The following is a 17,444-nucleotide window of genomic DNA, read 5'->3' on the forward strand; positions in this document are numbered from 1 at the left end:
CGGTCGGAGGCGGAGGCGAGGCTGTGGGCGAGCGGGCGGCGGCCGAGTTCGCAAGAGTGGAGGCGTGGGGCGAGCGCAGCGGGGCGCGGCAGGGCGCGGGGAGCGGCGAGGGGCGAGCGGAAGCGGAGGGCGGAGATGGCAGGGCGGGAGAGGAGGGCGGCGGTGGCGCGGGGCCAACGGTGGCGGTACTCGGCGACGGGAGAGGAGGGTCGCGGCGGCGGGTCGGGAGAGGAGGGCGGCTCGGGGGCGGGGAGCGGGGGGAGGGGTCGCGGCAGCTGGGCGAGCGGGGAGTGGCTGCATGGTCCCGTGATTACAGGGGACGTTGCTGGGCATTTTCTCCTCTTTTTTTTCTTGCGTGATTGAAAGTTTCGTTGGTGGAGTATGTTCAGCCAATTGTAATTGCTAAGTACACCCAGCAGACGGTGGATTAACGAGGGCTGTTAGATTAAGATCTGTGGGATTAATCGTGGGGTGCCGATTGGTTTTTTTTGTGGGACGTTTGATGGGGTATCTGTAGTGTAATTCTTGTTCGATTGTTTAATAGTAGTATAGATTAACTGAACAACTTCGACCTTTTTAATGAATCAGGCTCTAAGTGTTCGCCTTTCAAAAAAAAAATACATCCTTGGTGCTCATCTTAACAACCGCCGATATGCTCAGGACCCCCGCTCCTTAGGGTTCCCCCTCCCTCCCCCCCCCCCCCCCCCCCGTCGCCGCCGTCGTCGGCCGTCCCCGCCCCCTCCCCTCTCCTCCTCCCGGATCCGCCCCGTGCCGTCTCCCCGGGAGATGGCCGGGGCGGCGCGAGCCCCTCCCCTCTTCGACCCCCCTCCAATCCCATTCCCTCCCTGCCGCCGTCGACGACCGCCCCTGACGCTTGGCCGGGCGGTGTTGGCGGCGGCGGGACTGCCTGTCCCCACGCCCGCGGCTCCCTGCCCGGGGCATGGGGGCGGCGGCGGTGCTCCTCGGCTCGACGACGGTCTGGCGGCCCGGCAGAAGTGGCCGGTGACGCACGAGGTGGTGGTGTTGCCCCTTGGCGATGAGACGGCGTGGTGACGCAGGTTGGCCGGTGGCGCGCCCCCGGCCCAGATCTTGGCCCTGTGGGCCCCATCTAGGTCCTAGCGGGCCAGCTCTCGGCGTGGCTTCACCGTCGTCTGTGTGGTGAGGAGGAGGAGCAGCTCGGACGGGGGGCGGCGACGCCAAAGGCGCTCCTGCTGCAGCGCGATGGCGGGAGCTTTACGGGCGTGGAGAGCCCGGCCGAGCCTGTGGGCCCACGGGCCTGGTATGCTCTTGGTATTGTGCCCGGTCGGCTACCGTCGTCGACGGTGGAGGTTGTACCCTCCCGCGTGCCGACAGTGTTGTGGCCCCTAGTCCCGGCTCCTATTCCCCGCTGTGCAGGCCTCACTTCATGGTGCCGTGGTGAGACTGCGTGGAGGCTTCATGACTGCGGTGGCGCAAGATGGTGGTCGGTTTGGTGGCAGGCTCTAGAGCATTTGAGGTGAAGGTTGGGATCGGGGGAAACCTCTGTCAGCCTGGCCGACACCGACGCGGCGACGCCTGTGGGTGCCGCCGGACCTTCCTGGAGGGCGTCGGGGGTGACCCTTCCTCTTGCCTCGTCACGTACCAAGGGAAACCCTTGGCAGCAGCGTCGTCATCGTCGCGGTCCTTCTTGGAGGTGTTGATTGGTATCGGTGCTTCGGAGCCTTCGAGCTTGGTGGGAGATCTTTAATGGGCGCAGTGGTCGTGAAGCGTCTTCGTTTCCGTCGATCCGCTGTTGTCGGCATTTTTCTCTTGTTGTTTCTCTTTCGTTTCTTTTGAATGTGATTGTGATGCTTCCGCCCCAACACCTGAGGTTGATTGTATCGGTTGGTTGCTATGTAAGACAAAGCGGGGAAAAACCATTTTTCGGCATCTTAACAACCGTCCAAATTCTTTCCTCCCCTAGACAATTACTGGGCCCCGTGGGCTTGGTGCTTTGACCGCCATCACTGTGGCCGCCAAACCAAAAGGCTGCAGTTCCCTGCCCTCAGCGTGGCGGCCATAGTTTGTTAGTATGGTGATTCAATTAGCTGCACTTTCAACAAGCATGTACCAGCCGTTGGTTTTTCTTTGCCAAAAGGTAGTGCAAATGAAAATTTTGGGCTCAAAGACACAACGTAGAAAAAGTCATGTTTTTTTCGTTATTAATACCCCAAAGTTTGGACTTTTGTGAAATTTACTCGATTGTGCGTACACCTTTTTTTTCCATGACCTAATTATATCCGCAAATAAAACAATTCAAGCCAGAGAGTTTGATGACAAAGTAATTTTTGCAGTGTGTGACTTCACCTAGTTTAATGTGATAGATAATTTTAAATTCATGTACAACCTCATAATAATATTTTTCAGGATTCTGAATGTAGAATAATATGCTTTCAAGCAAGCTTTAAAATAAAAAAATTGAACATGCTCGAGTACAGTATTTTATTCAGCTATATAATACTTCATACTCTCATTGCTGGTATTTATGTCAATGCAGATTTACTTCAGGAAATTTTATCCACTTTTTTGTGTATTAATTTACCAAATCTAGTCAACACAGCATAATTCTGTGTCTACAAAAGAGAAAGGTGTAATAGCATCCGGGTGCCTAGGCACCCGGGTGCCTAGGCACCCTCTATGAACAATAAAATCAAAAGAAATAAAAAATAAAATAAAAAAATTTGAAACTTTACAGCATCAAAGATGATCAAATTTTGTACGTTCTTGCAAATTTTCATGCCAAAATATCTTATAGAGAAAGATGTACAAACAAGTTTTAGATTTTGATGCTAAAAGTGTTCAAAACTTCAAGCACTGAAATCTCTTTTGTGTGTAGAGCTTCACGAGTAGTTTTTTGGCATGAAATTTTGCAAACACCTACAAAGTTTGATCATCATTGATGCTGCAAAGTTTCAGATTTTTTAATTTTATTTTTCATTTTTACTGTTCATAGAGGGTGCTTAGGCACCCAGGAGCTAAAAAATCACTCTCATCTACAAAATAAGTATTTCATAACTTTAATATGGTATAATCAGATTATTTAGGTCTAAAATACTTCTACAGACTGGTACTAGCTAGCTTTCGTCACTCTGAAAGCTAATACATGTAAATTTTGATATATAGGCGGCAAGTCTCGGAGGAAGTGCTGTGCCTGCACTCGTCCCGGTGCCCGTGGCGACGAACATGGATGACTCACCAGATCAGTTTCGGGGCAAGCTTAGACTTCCACGTTTTGCTTTGCCAAGCCATTATGAGCTCCATTTCCGCCCTGACCTCGTGTCATACACCTTCTCTGGACTACATTAGACTTGTAGGTGTAGCCATTGAGTTCCTTAGAAAAGTGGCTTTGAATTGATCCATGTATTTTCTCCGTCGAACTGTGTACGCATCGATTGATGCAAAGGCCGGGAATAATCCTCTTTTTTGAAAATTTTATAGAAAAAATAGTAAGACATGCAGAAAACTTGTAAGATGTGTAACAAAAATAATAAGACATCAGGTGGATAAAATTGCAAGCCACGTTAAAGTAGTATAATATGTCCTAAAATAGAAGTACGTGCAATAAATTAGTTATGCATGTAGAAACGTTGTCATAAATCCTTACTAGCTTTTGCATTATTCCTATTACTAATTTTTTCATGGTCCTTACTATATTTTAAAATTGTGACTAGAATAACTTACTGTATGCGTGCATAGGAGACAAGTAACATTATTATATACCTATATACTAAACAAACATGAGTTGTAGTAGGTTATGGTGCACCAAGAAAAGTCATGTTGTTTGTAACGAATTATAGCTTATGCATGAAAAAAAATATCAGAGGGCATATCAATTTACTTCTCATGTTCAGAAAAAAAGAATAGATATAATGTTATATATGAATCCATAGTGCTATATACGGAAGAAGAGAGAGCAAATGAACTATCGGTTACCATATGCTCAAAACGTTGTCGAATGCCACATTTGCTAGCCAGTTTTCAACTAGTCCTGTCAATGTTGAAACTACAAAACGGACCTGCATTTCAGTAGTATTTTTGCACAACTAATACTAGTATCATTAATGGTACATGCTTTGTGATGTATTTTGAGTTCAGTAAATATCAGTACAAGGGGAAGACGGCATATATGGCGGTGACACAGTTTCAACCTGTGTATGCGCGGCGGTGCTTTCCTTGTTGGGATGAGCCTGCTTTTAAGGTAATTATCATCTCATTGTTATTAAGACATCTAGATTTTCTAGATGATTGATCTATCTTTTTTGGTCATGTAGCATCACTGGCCCTGTACTCATAAGTTAATTATGTGTTTATTATTTGGGAAAATAATTGTACTTCCTGTGCATATGCCTTCATTTTTTTCACTCATGTATGTGAACAAGGGCCTCAGTGCATTTATCTCTGTTTTGCTAACATTTTTTCTCGCATTTTCTCATTTTTTAGGCAAAATTTAAGATAACATTAGAAGTTTCATCTGAGATGGTCGCACTTTCCAATATGCCTATATCTAGTGAGACGCTGGGTGGTTCAATGAAGATTATCCATTTTGAGGAATCACCTCTCATGTCAACTTATTTAGTTGCCATGGTTGTTGGTATTTTTGACTTTGTTGAGGATGTAACATCGAAAGGTATCAACTCCATTTTTCATATAAGATTCACTTAATCAATTAAATTGTTATTGTCTCAATTATTCTTTTTTATTTAGGCACCAAAGTTCGTGTGTACACTGAAGTTGGTAAGAGTTCACAAGGGAAGTTTGCATTGGATGTTGGCATGAAGTCGTTGGATTTCTATAATGAGTAAGATCAGAACATACCTTTGCTATTAATTAAATAGCTTTCGGAGAAGAACACAACAAATTGTACTCACGTCTTTGGAGCTATAGATATTATCAGATATAATCACTAACCAAGTTTATTTCCTAAATGTCGTAGTTACTTTGGCACTCCCTATGCACTCGCTAAGTTGGATATGATTGGTATCCCCGACTTTAATATGATGGGAATGGAGAACTATGGACTGATCACTTTCCATCCCCCGGTCTTTCTTTGTGATGATTCTTCTACAACATCCACAAAACTGCAGGAAGTATATACCGTATCATAAACTTATTTTTTAACATTTCTTTTCATCATTTACTATACATGACTTCATAAAGTAGGAGTTGTCACCTAAATGATGTATAAGGGAACTACATTACTTGAACTAACAATGATTATGTTATGCTACTATACATATTTTCTTATGGATGAAGTTTTCTGAAGACATACTTTGATTATTGATCCCAATATATATATATATATATATATATATATATATATATATATATATATAGGTATGTATATATATAGGTATGTATATATATATATATATAGGTATGTATATATATACATATGTATATATATATATATTTACATATTTATATATTTTAGATTGCAGTAACCGTGGCACATGAATTGGCTCATCAATGGTGTGGAAATCTCGTAACCATGGAATGGTGGAATCACTTATGGTTAAACGAGGGATTTTATATACCATGATAATTATCTATATTTAATGAAGTAGTTTGTTATCAGATGAGCTATCAAGCAGTAGATTTGTTTTTTCCAAAGTGGAATATTTTGGTGGAGTTTCTTGAGAACACAATATCTACTCTTAAATTGGATTCAATATCAGGATCTCATCCTATGGACGTAATCACATTGACTGTTAATGTGGTATGGCAAGATCATTGGGGTGCACTTGTTACTCATTGCATATGCCATTTATTTGTATACTTTTGCATAAATTCTATGTGCATATCACTTATGGTAAAACTCTATTTTTGTTGAAATACGAGTATCTCGTAAATTTTACTTTTGACATGCCTATATGATGATAATTCATACACGGTATGTAAATTTTAAATCCTATTACAACTTTGGTGACTCATGGAGGACTTCTGATAGGTCAACTTAATACATCACCACCATGAACAAAACCTTTCAGTCCAAAACAAGTTGGGTTATGCTAGAGTAGAAATCCATAAGGTATCTAAAACCAAGTCATGGTTTCGGAACGTGGCTGGCTAACTTCCATTCATCTCTGTCCATGGCTAGTCCTTTGGTGATATTCTAGTCCTTCAATTCCCTCTTTTTGGAATCCTCCCATGTAAAGTTTGGCCTACCCCAACCTATCTTGACATTATCAACACACCTTAACCTCTCTCTATGTACCGCCGCTTCTAGAGGCATGTGTTGTATATGCTCAAACCATCTTAGATGATGTTGGAGAAGATTCTATTCAATCGGTGTTATGCCAATTATGTCACATATATCATCATTCCGGGACCGATGCTTCCTTGTATGGCCACATATTAATCTCAACATGTGCATGAGTACCACTCCTTACTGTTGGACATGTCACCTTTTAGTTGCCCAACATCAACACCATACAACATCACATGTCGAATTTTCATCCTATATAGAACCTGCATTTTCACTTTTCTGGCACTCTGTTCTCGCAGAGGACACTAGAAGCTTGGTGCCACTTTGTCCATCCAGTTTTGATAAGATGCCTCACATCTTTGTCGATATCACCATCCTTCTACAACATTGACCACAAATATAAAAAGGTGTCGTCCTCAGGTATTGATTGCCCGTCAAGGAAATCTCCTCCTCATCATCATGGCTAGTACTATTGAAACCACATATAATGTACTTAGTTTTAGTTCTACTAAGCCTAAAGAAGTCTGATTCCAAAGTATGTCTACCGAACTCTAACTTTCCATTAACCCTCATCCAACTATAGCATTGACTAGCACTACATTGTACACAAAGAACACACATCATGGAATATCTCCTTCTATATCTCTTGTTACTTCATCAATCACCAAATAAAAAAGATAAGGACTCAAAACTCGCACTTGGTGTCAGCCTATTTTAATTTGAAAGTGAGTCTCGTCATGACTTGTTCGAACACTTGTCACATTATTGTACATCTTCTTGATGATGTAGTTTACTTTGTTGGGACTTTGTGTTTCCCCAAGGCCCAGCACACGACACTCCATGGTATCTTATCATAGGCCTCTCCAAGTCAATGAACACCATATTCATGTCCTTCTTTTGCACCTTGTATCCCTCTATTAGTTGTTGTACTAAGAAAATGGCTTCCATGGTCGACGTACTAGGCATGAAACAAATCTGTCTTTTTGTCACACTTTTCATTCTTTTTAAGAGGTTGTCAAGGACTCTCTCCCAAATATAGCTTCACTAAATATCTCCTTAGCTGAATCTTGTCTTCAGTAAAACTTTGAACAACCCCCCCCCCCCTTGTTCTCGAGGATTGGTATAATATACTCTGCCTCCTTTCTTTGGGCATCTTGTTTGAATGAAAGATAGATTGAAAAGCTTACTTTCTTTTTGATCCAGTCATAACCCCTTTCCATTACTTGCATAATGGAAATACATTAGTTCATGTCAAAGAAGGAGATGGGAAAGGTGAGAGTGAGTTCAAAGCATCATCGAGAAACTCATTGTGGATACTCGCCATCAAGATACCCACTACACTATGGAAACTTGACGACACTATGTAGACTATTCCTATCAGACCAATGTACTATACTCGCACATGAGAAAAAGTGACAAATGCCAACATAGGGAATAAAAAAAAGTGGCAAAAGGAACTAACGAATAGACATAACCAAAACACAAATGGATCATGTATTAAGTAGGCCATAAGCACTAGGAAGGCATCAAGCATTGCCCCCATCTTGAAGAGGATCGCACATCCGCATCATGTTTGAAGTGTTGTCCCTTATCATCTTGGCGTTTATCCTCAATAAAAAATAGGGCAACATATAGTAGCTAAACCAACTATATAGAAAGTACCCTTACCTATAGGGGAAGAAAGCAAGGCATCAAGAATAAGTTTTCCACACATTGTTTGGGCACAGATCGGTACCAAACATGCTAGTGATGGTACACCATACTACTCTAGTGATCGAGAACATGAACAAAATATGTTTTCATGTCTCTTGATCACCAAAAAAAGGAACATTTAGATTTCTCTTATAGTTCCTCATTTTCATCACACACCTATTAAAACAGCATCATGGAAAAGTTGTCGGAGGAAAATCTGAATTTTCAAAGAAGTTTCTCTTGCACTATCCACCTATAGTCATACCAAGATAGGTTTTCCTACCAAAGATTGTAAACATAGTAATGAAGTAGAATTTTGGTCCAAGGGAATATCTAGCAACATCACCATCATTGAAGATACAAAGGCTCTTGGCCAACTCTAGAATGTAGTACCATTGGTCACTCAGGTCAGGATATTTAGCCTACTTCTAGAAAAGGAGGTAGTATTAGCTTCTAGGAACTTATTAATAGTACAATCTTGATAACTGCATATGTTGAGAAATTGGGGGAACTTTTCAGCAAGAGGAATTTTGTCCTTCAGGGAGTCCTTCTATAATCTTGCAATATCCAAAGATTGAACATCAGTTTTTCTAACAACAATGTAATATTCTTTCACCTTAGCGAAGCTTTCCAGCTAGCTGAATCATTGGTTCTTGTCTCTAATAGTAGCCATGATATGTCTTTTGAAATAATGCACTTATACTATATTTCCATAGACCTGTTTTTTCTTCGGTGTCCACCCACACTTGTTGAGTAAACTAATTTCTATTTATGTAGATCCTTATCCCCAAGGCCCCCCGTTTTAAATTTCCTAGATCGATAAATTTTGGACCGTTTAATCACGTGATACCTCTTCTTTTCTTTACTAAATTTCGAAAAAATATCCTTATTCACTTGTATAATGTCTTATGAAAGCTTTAGACACCTCAGAACATAAACATATAATAGAAAGCAATACTAGATAGATTCACATTCAATAAAGTGAGCCTACCATCATAGGATGCAGTATTTCCAATCCATGTGTCACATCTTTTGAAGTATTTGGTTTCCATGAAATACCACTCCACCCCCTTGAAATAGGAGAATCTAACAAGTACACCAAGATATTTTGTAGGAAAATACCCAATCTGGTAGTTAAATATATGTGTATATATTTTACGTATCTCATCATCACCTCCCACATATAACATTTCACTTTTTTGGAAATTAATGTTCAACCCGGTCATCATTTCAAACATGTGGAGAAATGATCTATGATTTAGAGATTTATCAGGATCAAGATGAATACATAATACTATATCATAAGTATACCGCAAACGGCTACTCCATTTTCAATTAGTTCAGGGGCAAGACCAATCAGAAGTTTATTTTACTATGCATTCAAAACCATCTTAAACAAGCACTTAAAATATCAAATAGTGGGTCCCCTTGCCTTACCCCGTTGTGACTTTGGAAATAGGGCCCAATAGTAATATTTAGCTTCACAATAGTGCCATTACACATTATGTATTTCACCTAGTTGCAACATGTAGGCCCAAACCACCCTCATCTCAAGATAATCAATTTGAAAGTCCAAGTTGACCTTGGCATAGACTTTCTCAAAATCAAGCTTAGTGGAAATCCCAGTTATTTTTCTTAATATAGGTAGGATGATGTATTTCATCCAGGGAGAGTATACCATAAGTAATATTTATGTGGTCAATAAAAGTATATGGGTGTACACTAAACAAGTTATCAGTAAGCGGTGCCACCCTTCTATCTAGGACTTTAGTAATCAGCTTGTAGAGACATGTAAGCAAACATATAGGTCTAAATTGTTGAATTTTCATGGCCCTGCTTATTTTAGGAAACAAATTAATACTCCCATAGTCGAATATAAGAAAACTGAGGGTGCTGGCATGAAAGGAAGCGAATGAATTCACAATGATATCTTGCATAATAACACAATGCCACAAATAAATCTCAAAAGAAATGTTGTCAAGAAAAAGGGCTTTATACTATCGTTATTTCTACAAGGTATCACCACACATCAATGGGGATACCATTAGGGACAATCACTTTGCCTCTCATCATCCTTTTTAAAGCCTCCCTACCCTCAAACTCCTCGATTCGCCGCACAAAACGTCTATTGTTATCATCAAAGGAGTTGTCCAGCTCAATAGTAGAATTATCATTCTCTCCATTTAACATCTTATAGAAGTATTCTCACCATATATTCTTTTTGTCCTCGTACTTCATAAGAAGCTTTTTTTCTCCATCCTTAATGCATTTTACTTCGTTGGCATCCCTTATCTTCCTCTCTCTGATCTTGACCTGCTTGTGAATGTTTGTTTCTCCTTCCTTTGTTCTTAAACACATATAGAGGCCATGTTGCCTCAACCACTAACTTCACCGACACATCTCCTATCATTCTTATCGACCCTCACAGGTCAATGGAATATGAGAATAATTTCTAGATCCACTTATAGAAAAAAGTTAGGAACATAATAATTGAACATTGTATTCGAGTGAGCTAAAATCGAGTCATTTTTTTATTAAAAATGTTCATATCAATGTTGACTAAGATAACTCGGATACTTCAATTAATATTGTAATATAATTTGTATGCATCCAGTTGTCCATGTATGCATCGAACATGAAGCCAACTTGTAAAAACTCGACCTACGTACAATGAAGCCTAGTCTAACAAGTCTAGATTGTGCATCTCACATGGTAGAGCATTCATAACGACACCTCATGTGTACTTGTAAATTTTAAAGGATGGCTTATGTCCTTGAAAATTAGGAAGGAATGGTGTATCCTCTCACTCGTTCCAATTATTGTATGGAGCTTAGAGGGGAGTAGTGTCACCAACTCCTCGAATGCATTGATTCACTTGTAATTGCTTACTAAGGCCTTATCCTCCATGTAATGTGTTTGATGTAATATCAACGGGATAGTGTGGAATCAGGTTACATGATAGAGTATCGGGTTGGTACGCATATTAGATCATTTAGTTCTATGTACTTCGAATCTTTTATCAATACCTCATTAAACCCCACATAGTTCAAACATATATTTACTAGGTGAGTATACAACATGGAGACGACATTTGCTAGTGCATGACACCATAATATAAAATGGTATCTCCCATATAGTTGACAACCACTTACAATAATGATATTCTATCACATATGCTCTCTTCAGTCACTAAACATAATCATGCCTAGACATTGAAGCTAGTATATATGGATACATTGATTTTATTTTCCAACCATCTTTGATATTAATAATGTTACTAAGTTGGAGTATGAGTCGGATTTAGGGATTGCTTCTAGCTCTACATGAACACCCAATTTAGTGTAGGAGTGGTTCCTAGGAAATGGTTGTTGAATAAGCTATGCTTCACATTGCCACGATGAACCTCATCCTACATGATAAGTCATGGGTACATTCTACTAAACATGGCATCCATCCCACTTGTGTTTGATCTCTCTTATCTTCTCCAATTTGTTGAAAACACCAATTTTAGCCGCTGAAAACATAAATTTTTGAAAAGGCTATAAACGTCTCTGAACAGACTTCCTTCCTCACACTCTATCCTTGATGTATTTTTAGTAGGTGTTTAATCATCCATCTCTGCTATTACTCAATGGTGCATATAAAACATTGATAAGTAAGGTATTTTCATACAAGGGACCTTCTAAAATAGTATTAAAAAATTAGGATTTTGTAAAATCTATCAAACATTAAATATTGGATGTTGTTGTTTGCACAAATGAACAACAAATGTTGGTCCAGTTTAGCATACACTGAAACAAGCATCCGGTGAACCATGAGTGGGCTCGGTGAGGGGGTTAATTTATGCATGTTGCGTGATGTATAATCTCAGCAACCAAAAGTTTGGCTAGTAGTTTGATGATACTTTTTGATTAACTATATGTGTAATCTTTTGAAAATTACAATGGAGTATGTAAACTAATACTTAAATCATTTTAGTTCCATGTATTGTATTGGGCATCAATTTTGGTAAGTTTGTCAACGAAGATTTAATTTGTTGCCATTAGTTTTCCATTTCTAAATGCGGACACGTAAATTGTTTCATGTTTTCAATGTTATTACTTTTATGCCCAGGTTGAAATACACCATACCCATGAAATCATTAGTCTTTTTGATGAGATCATCTATATTAAAGGTGCTTCTATTCTTCAAATGGTACAAAGCTACATTGGAGCAGAGCGTTTTCAGGTGGAGTTTTTTACATTGTTATGTATATAGTGGACTTCGTTATGTTACTTACAAGTTTACAAAACTACTCTGAACCAGTTAATTAAATTCTTAGTGGATTGTGTGAAATTATGATACCATTTTCTCTTATTAAATGGGTGCAAATATAATTTTATATATAAATGAATTTGATGCACACATACCATCTACACGACCAATTATATTTCATTAGTGTTAAAGAATTATTCTTCACTTTCTATGTGCGAAATGAAAACATTGATTACAATTTTAATATGGCAGTTAACGTTATGTATTTTGTGAGCAAGTCTGCATTACACCGAATATCCCAAAGCATCAACTGTGAAATACTTAATGCCATGAAATATTGCATATTACCCCCTATCTCTTTGTGGGTTGTGTACATCATTGTGTATTAATTTTAAAATCTTTTAGGAAGCATTGAAGAAATATATACAAAAGTATGCCTACTCAAATGCAAAAACAGAGGACCTATGGGTCGTTCTTGAAGAGGAAACTGGAGAGCCATTCAAGAATTTCATGAGTGCGTGGACAAAGCTACCGGGATATACCATAATTAATATCAAACAAATAGGGAAAGGAATCCAAGTTGAACAGGTAATTTTTGTGCGTAAAGTTACACATTTTTATATTAAACTGTGGACCATCATGTTTAAAACTTTCATCGCGTTCTGTTAAATCCCATGGTCATGACCCATTCATTGCATAATTATCATCTAGGTATAAATCATATTTCCTTGGGGTGGTCACCCCACTCATGTAATTTTGTAGCATTTGTATGTGCTCTCATTAATCTTCTCGTATAAACATATACGGGGGAATGCCCTACTATTCAACCATCAACAAATACTTGAATAACTAACATGATACGAAAATATGATCCTTCATATGTATTGCTTTTGTATTCATCCAATTGTGGAGCCTAGAAACCATACACATCTATTGCATGTTTTGAAGTACTTATGTATTCTCTGAACTTATTGTTGGTGTAGTTTTGATTACTTATATAAAAAAGACTTAGGCCTCTACCCACTTGTAAAGAAAAAAAATGTGCATTGGACCTTTATTTACAGCTGCTTAATCATAATTTTCTATAGATGTGGTTAGGGAAATTGTTCTGAAAAATGTATCTACTGAACGCACTGAACACATGGAAATATTCTATCATGCATGTATTGGTATATACAAAACTACATAGTGTACATGGTATTTATATACTCCTTCAATCTAGAAATACTTGTCATAGAAACACATGGAAATCCATTTTCATCCATTTGCACGACAAGTAATTTCGGACGGAGGGAGTAGGAAATAAAGATGCACAAACCTAGGGATTGTAAGGACAATTTTCTTCCTCCAAAAATGCACATTGACAATTCTATACTATTTTCAAAAATTTACTAGGGGTGGAAAACTATTTTACACTGTAACTTATAATGCTCTATATAAGCAAAACTATAGATATAAGTGTAGTTCTAATGATTTATATGCTCGAAACCATTACCATCTTCTTGGAGAACTTCTAGCTAAGTAATTGATATCCTTAACCATAAATTCAAAATTGTATTTCAAAGACAGATCTCGAGGCAAACGAATGTCCGTGGTAAGTATCATAGGATTGCAAAAACATTTATGAGTGTGTGTGTGTGCACACACACACATACATACATACATACATACACGAATGCATGTATATAATTTTTGCCTTGTTTTCCTTTAAAAAAATTCATCACATGAAAAACACATTCCATTTAATTTTTTACATTCTTTCTTTACTTCCATATAAGACAAAAAATATTGAACATGAAATACGATTTAAGGGGTGGGTGTGGATAACGATTCTTCTTCAAGTGTGATGAATAATTGTTCTTTTCCTAGGGTAATTAATATATTCATAGCTCACCTTTGCATTTGTGAGCCATCTATCATGGGGGAATATTGTAATTAATTTTTTTTCCATTCTTCCCATAATTATAATTATTACTAGGTAGTTCTTGTATCACGTTGAAGTTAGAAACATGTTTGAAATTTAATTTAATTTTGTTGAAAAGAATAAAACAGGGATGTTTCACATGCTAGCCTTCATGGTCTGATTAAAAGAATATGTCAATTATCTTCACACATATATTGTTTCTCTATTGCAGGCCCAATTTTTGCTAGATGGATCCTCTCGAGATGGCTTGTGGGATGTGCCACTAACTTTAAGATGCTCTTCATCAACAAATAAATTCTTTTGAAACACAAGCGTGATAACTTTGATGTATGTGGTGAATGGGGGAGGGATGGAAGTTTTTTTATTAAGTTGAATATAAATGAAACAGAGTTTTATCGAGTGAAGTATGACCAAGAAATTAAAACTAGACTTCAAAACGCATTAGAGCCTAGTGAGTTCTCTTCAATGGAAACAATTGGTATGCAACATCTTTCATTATTATGATCTATTTTTATATTTGAGTGAAAGATTACTTTAACATTAGCTTTCCAGGAATTTTGGAGAACTCACTTATGCTTTCCATGTCCCACGAAGATACACTAGCATCGTTCCTATGTACAGTATATGCTTGTCGTGAAGTAGCTGACTACAATGTTCTCACACACATACAAGCTGTATGTACATTTTATTTCTCCAAACAGTATATGATATTTGTTTTCTAAATTATAATTCTCCATGTATTTTACTTTGGCCTTACAGATAAGTATAACTGTTTATGATGTATCTATTGATGTTATGCCTAACTTGGTTGTTGACATCAAGAAACTTCTCATTAAAATTCTTCTACCTCCTACTGTGTACGTCATGTCATGTTTTCAATCTTTACTGCAATAGTTACATACTCAGTTGAAAATATATTAAAAAAAGTCATTCTTACAATATCTTTCCTATGTCCATGTTTATGTGCTCTACTTTCCATGTGAGGGAGACCTAATAGTAAGTTTGAGACAAGCACTCTTGGTTTCCCTTGTCACACTTGGACATGATCATACCATAAGTGAAGGTCTTCGATGCTTTGACACTTTAACCCATAATAAGAATTCTTCTGTCCTTTCTCCTAGTACCAAAAAGGTATAATAATCTTACCTTGCTACACATGATGCTTCTATGTGACTTCTTCAATTTTGTGACCATAATGTGTTGTAGGCTGCATACCTATCTGTGATGCAAAATGTTAGTAGTTCAAATAGATCTAAATATGATTCTCTTCGAAAACTCTACAAGAACTTGGGTGATGAGGATGAAAAGTTGCGTGTCTTAGGTGTGTAACTTTTCTTACCATAATAAATTAACAGAGATTTTTCATGATGATTTTTGGTTGTCATGAAAGACTTCCCTACTTGTTTGTAGGCACATTATGTTCTTCGTGGGATAAGGATATTGTTCTTGAATCACTGAATTTAATATTCACTAATGAGGTGGCTTATATTTTTCCTTATCCATTTATTTGAATCCAAGATAAAATAAGCATACAATAGAAATACCACATTTACCAGTAACATGTTTCTCCTCCTCGTAGATCCCAAGTTATCATGCAGTTTATGTTCTTAAAGGTATTGGAATAGATGCACGTGAAATGACATGGAGCTGGTTGAAGGTAAGTTCCATTCAGTCGGGTGGTGGAGTTCTATTTAGAAAGTTGAAACAGTTGACTATGATAGGAAACTCTGATTCAATACAAATTTCGACATAATGAAATATACACGGTGTTCTTTAATAATACCCACCTGAAATAGCATTGACTTTAGTGGGCATATTTGAGTACTCCATTGTTCAAATTTAGATGTTACAAGAGTTTAAATGTGAGCATGAATAAATGGAGATAAATTGTATTTCTTTCAAATGAATGTGCCATCTCAAATGAAATCGACATACACTAATAAAGTCATACATTCAAAATATCACTACTCAAGATATCCCCCGATATGCTGATAAATCAGCCGATTAATTTCTTATTGATGTGTGACTGATAAGATAAAGTGGACAATAAATAGGCCGATATGCCGATAAACCAGGCGATTTACCCATTATCCTGGGTTGACCATTATTTCTTCATTGTGCTTCAAATAACATGTCCCAAGAATACCAATATATAGAAGTATAATCACATCGAGTGATTGAGAGCATCCACATGTTGTTTGTGACTATGACCACATGTTCAGATTACTATGTATGTCACTACTTTGTGTACATTGATGCCTATGAAAATAGTTAAAGGCCACTATTAAGTAAATCCAAGGATAAGTGGCATATTAACACATAGAGAATTGTATATATAACTTAAGAATTTTACAACAATGATACTCAACACGTGCACCACAAGAAAGTTTCATTACAAAACACCTCAAATATTTCGTAAATTCCTTTTGTAATCTAATTTTATCTTTAATTTCAACTAACTCGTAAAATTTATTGATGGGACACTGAATTTTAAAAACAAGCGTTCAGACTTTCTTATATTCACCATTTCCTTGGGATAAGGCAAATGATTCATGTTATTGCTAGTAGGTCATTAATTATTGTAGAAACTAAGGCTGATCTAATTATAATTATCTTTCATTCCATTTGTAGGAAAACTGGGACCGTGTCTTGAAGGTTATTCCCGAAAGAGACCTAATGTGGAGTATTATCAACGACATTCTTCCATTGGTACATTCACATGAACTCTTATGGCTTTAGTTGGCAACTACTATATTTCCCATTCAACAAATTCTTAGTCAATTTTAACATATGACTATTTCTAATGTCCACTACCAATTTTTTTGTGTCAGTTCACTACCAATGACAAAGCAGAGGAGATTGCCAAGGTCTTCACAAACTACCCAGATCCGGAAATTCAGAGTGCACTACAAGAAAAACTTCAGATGGTGCGTATCAACATGAGATGGATTGATGGTATCCGAAGTGAGCCCAAGCTTGCACACACGGTGCATGAACTGCTTCACAAGCCCTAATGTGTCGTTTTCTTGTAGTGTTATGATTTATATGCTTATCAATTGTGGGGAAGCTTGCTTCCTAAAAGTACTATTGTTGTCCAAAATAACATAGTTTTATTAATTATTATGCATTGACAGTGTACCTTATTTGCTCGAGTGATGTTCAGAAGGCATCGAGAAAATATTTAGTCTTAAACTATTAAACATAGTTGTAAATAACAGAGTGTCTAGGGATAAATATTACTCACATCGATGAAAAATAATAATTTTCTTGTACCCAAACATAAAGTAATCATTTTGAAATCTCTAAGACAAGTTTAAACATGCACAACTTTCTATCAATTTGTATAACCTA

General features: G+C 37.9%; 1 protein-coding gene and 1 long non-coding RNA gene across 2 annotated transcripts; both read left to right on the forward strand.

Annotated features, from left to right (window-relative positions):
* Positions 1–5,561: 5,561 nt before the first annotated feature.
* LOC123399983 lies at positions 5,562–14,840 on the forward strand. Its single transcript, XR_006610461.1, has 3 exons — positions 5,562–12,142; positions 12,575–12,757; positions 14,305–14,840. It is a non-coding gene; the product is annotated as an uncharacterized LOC123399983 (long non-coding RNA).
* Positions 14,841–15,311: 471 nt separating this feature from the next.
* Positions 15,312–17,152, forward strand: LOC123399982 (aminopeptidase M1-C-like). Its single transcript, XM_045094370.1, has 5 exons — positions 15,312–15,414; positions 15,504–15,571; positions 15,673–15,750; positions 16,725–16,802; positions 16,925–17,152. Exons 1-5 carry the CDS (start codon positions 15,318–15,320, stop codon positions 17,105–17,107), a joined length of 504 nt encoding a protein of 167 aa, XP_044950305.1. The 5' UTR covers positions 15,312–15,317; the 3' UTR covers positions 17,108–17,152.
* The last annotated feature ends 292 nt before the right edge of the window (positions 17,153–17,444 follow it).

Source organism: Hordeum vulgare, chromosome 5H (assembly GCF_904849725.1).
Source record: "Hordeum vulgare subsp. vulgare chromosome 5H, MorexV3_pseudomolecules_assembly, whole genome shotgun sequence".
NCBI classification, from domain to species: Eukaryota; Viridiplantae; Streptophyta; class Magnoliopsida; order Poales; family Poaceae; genus Hordeum; species Hordeum vulgare.

Bases quoted from the DNA above. Each gene is read 5' to 3' on its own strand.
- LOC123399982 (XM_045094370.1), top strand. From the start codon at position 15,318: ATGCAAAATGTTAGTAGTTCAAATAGATCTAAATATGATTCTCTTCGA. The intron at 15,415-15,503 runs GTGTGTAACTTT...ACTTGTTTGTAG, and splicing joins TGAAAAGTTGCGTGTCTTAG to GCACATTATGTTCTTCGTGG. The intron at 16,803-16,924 runs GTACATTCACAT...TTTTTGTGTCAG, and splicing joins TCAACGACATTCTTCCATTG to TTCACTACCAATGACAAAGC.